This window comes from Solanum dulcamara, chromosome 3 (genome assembly GCF_947179165.1).
Source record: "Solanum dulcamara chromosome 3, daSolDulc1.2, whole genome shotgun sequence".
NCBI lineage: Eukaryota > Viridiplantae > Streptophyta > Magnoliopsida > Solanales > Solanaceae > Solanum > Solanum dulcamara.
The window spans coordinates 18,676,576-18,682,763 of record NC_077239.1 but is presented as its reverse complement, the minus strand read 5'-3'; the positions used below and the strand labels follow the sequence as shown (position 1 = coordinate 18,682,763).

General features: G+C 35.4%; 1 protein-coding gene across 1 annotated transcript; it reads left to right on the top strand.

Annotated features, from left to right (window-relative positions):
• Positions 1 to 1,488: 1,488 nt before the first annotated feature.
• LOC129882456 (pentatricopeptide repeat-containing protein At2g38420, mitochondrial) lies at positions 1,489 to 4,126 on the top strand. The gene has a single exon (XM_055956755.1). The coding sequence runs from the start codon at positions 1,559 to 1,561 to the stop codon at positions 3,092 to 3,094; it is 1,536 nt and encodes a 511-aa protein (XP_055812730.1). The 5' UTR covers positions 1,489 to 1,558; the 3' UTR covers positions 3,095 to 4,126.
• The last annotated feature ends 2,062 nt before the right edge of the window (positions 4,127 to 6,188 follow it).

Genomic DNA, 6,188 nt, shown 5'->3' with positions numbered 1-6,188 from the left:
CAATTCCCAAATTACCCTTCCTCCAAAATTCTGAAAATAGGCCAAAACGCCTTTGGCGCGATAGTGGCGCGTCGCGCCCTTACAGCTCCAAGGCCAATTACGCCTAAAAACCTGCACAACTTTTAGTGGCGCGCCGTGCCAAGGACCAAACTACTGAGGCATGTTTATGGCGCGATAGTGGCGCATCACGCCCTTATAGCGTCAAGGCCAAAGGTTCTGGCTTCTGGAATTTTGGCTTGAAAAACCCTGCACACCTTGCAGTGGCGCGCCGCGGCAGGGACCAAACTACTGAGGCATGTTCCTGGCGCGATAGTGGCGCGTCGCGCCACTGCGGCGCCAAGCCCAGATTTCCAGTAGTTGAACCCAGGCCTGAAATTCCTGCTGTGCTAGTTCATCTTAGGATCGTCATATCTTTCGACTCCGAACTCCAAAATTTACATTCTTGGTGGCGTTGGAAAGAAGACTCGACGACCATTAATTTGATAGGTCGTGGGCCACCCAGATTGTCGTTTTTCAAAAGATAGGGTCATCAGAAGTCAACCCCTTATATGAACTCATCCCAAGACTTAGCCACGACGAATCTCCTAGATTTAATTTGGTCCTAGGGCCCCCTTGTGGCTCCACATCACCTCCAACATCCTTAAATTTCTCGGGGACTCATCCTAGCTCATGCATATGCCCATCAATACTCGGGTTCGACCCTACCCGTATACAAGAAGGGTCTGGATCTTAGGGAAAAAAATTTGAGGGGTGTTATAGTACACTTTTGACTTTCTAATAAGGTCTTTGACAATATGCAAATTATGAAGTCCAACAACAAACGATATATCCCATGTATAGATAAATGATTAAAAAAAAAAATCCTATTATATAGCCGTATCTTTTCTTAGTTGTCTAAGTTGTGTTAGGCTTATAAATTAAAAAGATATATACCCATCCCTATTATAAACTCCTCCCCTTAGTTGACTAAGTTGTGTCAATATTTTAGACCTACAATTTGTTAAAACTGTATAGGTTAAACGGAAGTCAATAATATGTATGAGCTGTACCATCATTTCAATTTTTATATTTATCTTTATGTAAACATAATCCCATATACCTAACACTAAATCTAATATCCAATTAAATGGATCATTATATCCTATTAAACTAATGCAAATTGAGATGCATTCACCGTGATCATATTTTTTTATTGTCATTTGACGGGTTGTGGTATTAAATCCTTAAAGAAATATATTAATTGATATTTAAATTATAGATTGAGTAATGGTTACATTGAATTTGAATTATTAGCAGTATGATGTATCTAGACATGATTTTAGCTTGTTTATTTTAGGAACTTTGTTATTTTTCATTGCTTGAATATATATTTTATTTGAATGATTATAGTGAAATGAGAAATTATTAACATAATTTGACATGAATATTTTATTAAGATGTTCATTTTTATAAAAAGAAGAAGCTCAAAATTAAAAATTCAAAAATAACATAATCATCATCTGAAATCGAAATCAAGAAAATCAATTCAATCTGAACTAATTTCTGCAACTGATACTTGATGTCAATCTTCAGACGATTTATCCCACTTCACATGAAGCTACACTCTTCTTCACATTCATTTTCATCTAGAAGCTCTGTGGACAATTCCTTTCTTCGTAAACGAAGAAAATGGCCACTTTCACCTTACAAAACCAAATGGCAAGAAACCTTAACTCATCAATTAGCTATGCAAAAATTGGTAGAATCAGCAGCTAACAAATCCCCTAAAACTCATCTTCTATCAATTCTTATTGACTCCTTTTCTGCCTACCAATGCAATCCGACTCCAAATGCATACTATTTTACCCTCAAAACTCTTACCCAGAACCCGTCCACATGGAATCAAATCCCTCATATTCTCGATCATATTCGTAGTGTTGAAAATTTTGCGACACCCGAATACATATTCACTTGTTTGATTAAGTTTTATGGGGATTCTAACATGACCCATTTGGCAGTTGAGATGTTTTTCACTATGCCAGCTTTTAGATGTAACCCAAGTGTGAAGTCTTTGAATTGTTTGATTTGGATACTTTGTAAGAACAATTATGATCTCAGAATTGTGCTCCAAGTTTTGGTTAAGAGTCAGTTTTTGAACATTTGGGTTGAAGAATCAACGTTTAAGATTTTGATTAGGGCTCTTTGTAGGATTGGAAAGGCAAATAAAGCTTTTGATTTATTGAAATTAATGGTGGATAGTGGGTTTCATCTTGATGGAAACATTTGTTCTTTGATTTTATCTACAATGCCTGAACCAAAAGATTGTGATGGGGTTGAGATTTGGGGCGTTTTGGAAGAAATGAGGAAGTTAGGATATAGTCCAAAAAGGGTAGATTTATGCAATGTGATCAGGTTTTATGTGAAAAATAGAAAAGGGATGGATGCTTTGGAGGTATTGAATAAGATGAAAATGAATGGAATGGTGCCTGATACTGTATGTTATAATTTGGTTTTGAATGGATTGATTTTGGAAGGGAAGTATTCAAATGCAGATGAACTGTTTGATGAATTGCTTGTACTAGGCTTAAATCCCGACATTGTTACCTATAACGTATATATTAATGGCTTGTGTAAGCAGGATAAAATGGTCGAGGCATTAAGAATGCTTGGTTGTATGGAGGACTTGGGGTGTAAGCCTGAAATGAACACTTATCACACCATATTAGAGGCTTTGTGTAGGAGTGGGATGTTATCTTTTGCAAAAGAGGTTTTGGGGCAGATGAAATTAAAGGATTTGCAACTCAGTTCACATATTTATGGAATTCTAATTAACTGCATGATTAGAAATGGTGAAGTTGATGAAGCGTATAATCTGCTACATGAGATGGTTGTCATGGGGTTTGTTCCTCAGTCAATTACATTTGATGGATTGATTCATCTTTTGTGCCAGAGGGGTTTGTTCTCCGAGGTGATAGAATTGCTAAGCATAATGGTCACCAAGAACGTTGTCCCTGGAATTAGATCACGGGAAGCATTAGTTCAAGCATTAGCTTCTGCAAAAGAGGAAAGAAATGTAGAAGTAGAAGTTGCTTCCAGAACGAAGGGGACTAAATAGAAACAAGAGAGATCCATTGAACGATGATTTTTTCATGTTGTCAAAGAAAATAGGTTGCCTAGTTGAATTGATTAGATCATGCAGGAACAATTGCACACAGATTGGTTGCCACCATTGACTGCCAAAAATCAGTTGCACAGAGAAAAAGTTGCAAGTTCTGTGACACTTATATTGCTTATACTTGGAAAATGGATTTCTGTGCATTGCTGCATCCCACCATGAAATGGTATGAACTTATGCATGATAGAAAAGGCGGCAGAACAGAAGGAATGCTGTGACTGAAATTTTATGTAACATGTACGTTGTACGAAAGATTTAGTTGATCTGGTCTAGCAACCTTATCCTACATCAATCCCCAGAAATGTTCGACTCCGTGAAAAAGTTGTGTGCATCAAAGAAATGGAAGGGCTCTCCCTCTCTTTCTTGAACCTAGACGGATTTCTATGTATATATTTTTTCCAGATGCTACTTTTCTAGTTCCTTTTTTGTACTTTGCAACCCTGTATATGTCGCTCTTCCTATAACGAAACATTTAACCATTCATCATGCTCCTTTCATTAAATACAAGATATAGGTACGACATTAATGCCCATGACTTGTACTACAAAAATGAATATTGATCAGCCTACAAGATTATATATCACAACAAAAAGAGACACTACTCAAAGCTGTGACTAGACAAGATGTGATACAAATTAAATCAATGTGTCTCTTCATACTCAAATAATTAGAAATTTGTTACGAGTAAAACACTTCATGTCAATTTGATCCTAGCTGAATTTGAAGCCCTTCAACAAGGGATTTTCATGGCTGTTGAACATTAACCTAACTCCTCTTGATATCAGTCTAGACTCCACCGAGGTGATCCACATGTTACAGTATGATAACGTTCTCTATTTTAACTTGATCATTGAATGCAGGTCACTGATGCAGATGTTGAGAGTAATGCCACCAATTCACATATTTCGAAAACAGAATAGAGTGACAGATTTACTCCGCAAAGAGGGTGTAAAGTGTACAGCTTTTTGGACCCCAATCTTTTCTCTCTACTTGTAATATCTATTGTGTTTTAAGATTTGAAAATTTAATTAAACAAGACGTGTCGTGTGAGAATGCATGTCGTGTATAGATTTCATATCAAAGAAGACTAGAGAAAAACCATAGTATATAAAATCGACACACTTGACTGCTTTGCTGACCATATTTGCCTAGACCATTGAACATATTCTATACATATCAAGGATGGAAATGACAAGTCAATAATTTCTACAAATCACACAACATCAACAATCTTTTGGTTTCAAATCACTAATGTGCTTCCAAAATTTAGGCTTGTAGTATAGCAAAATAAGCTATTTTCCCCTTCTTCTTTATCATAGATTTCTAATCAAAGGACACTTTGTACAACTCATTATTGGGTCAACTGACATATCTTGTCTATTACAATAATCAAATAAACATATTGACTAGATGAACAAAAAGAAAAAAGTATTTCTAAAGGACAAGCTTCAAACTTCATTTTATGGAAGTAGTGAAATTGTTATAGTGGCCAGTGGGAGAGGAGGATATATAGATCAAATGAAGACAAAAAGATATTGTTTTCCTTCTTGGTGAAAACCTAATTGCCATTTTTGACGCTTAAGATATTATATATATATTTGGTAAACTAGCTTATAGTGTCCAAATCTCTACCACTTCTTCAACAACCTATTAGTGGAACACACACACGGACATACTGAAATGCAAAAGTTAAATACAAGTACTAATATCGTGATCTCTAGAAAATAAAGAATTAACGACGGGCAAAATTTCGTAGTTAAACTACAAAAATTCTTAACTAATCCCATTTTAAGTTACGGATTAGCGACGGATTATAAGAAAATTCAATTTTCTAGGAGTTATTTAGCGATGAATTAGCAAGGGATCACCAATTAATTTTGTAACTAATGCAATGTTTTCTAGTAGTGCTCCTAACCGTGCAATGTCATGATATGAAGTAATATAAGTACGATCTCACTATGAAAACCAGTTGAATTAAAGAGGTTATATGAGACTGTAAAACTATTTAATGCTATCGGTATACATTAGTTAAACACATATAACGTATGATATGTATGTTTTCTTCTTCTGTTTTATTTGTATGCTCTTATAAATAGAGCTGTCAAAATGGGTTGGTTCAATCCAATCCAATTCAACTCAACCCTAAAGAGCTAGCGAGTTAACTGGGTTAGGACAAACTGACTCTTTTAATTAAAGGGCCTATAAAATGGCAGCCCAACTCAGCCCTAAGCAGACTACGGGTTGGACGGGTTGACCCTTCAATTAAAAGATGAACACTATTGGCCTCTTAGAAAGACTATCGAACATTGAGCAACACAGCACCAATACGTCAAAAATTCACATGTCCATGAGCTCCACACATTTTAGTGGAATACTTGCAAAATAATAGAGCATGCAAGATACAATAATCAACAATCATAAGATTCATCATAACAACATACATTACATGATCATTTTTTCATAAACTAGACAAGAAAAGAGAAACGAAAAATTAGGCATAAACACAAAATTAAAAGAGGTCAAAGATTCATAGTTATAATAACTTCAATTGCCTAGTTGCTGGAGATTTGACAGAATAAAACACTACTTAAAAAATATATATATAATAAGTATTTTTAAAATTCATGACCCACGGACCGGCCTCTGAGGCTCGCGGGTTGAGCTCATGAGGCTGGCTAAAATGTCTCGTTCCTAAATGGGCTGAAAAAATTTAATTCAACCCTACTTAATTCAAGGATTGAATTGGGCCGGCCTCACGGGCCAAACCATTTTCACAGGTCTACTGATAATCTATAAATTTTTACATCGTCAAATTAAGCTGACCTTTAACAATAGAAAAATCTTCCCAGTATGCTTAATATAATATGATGGAAAGTAGTGTAATGACCTTATTATATTATCTAGCCAGTTATACTGATCAATTAATACTATTAAATTATTTACATTTATTAGTGTATACATATATAACTTAAATCATTTTCTTCAAGTGAAAATTTTTGAAATGTCATTGTAAACAACAAATTTTTGAGCCGAG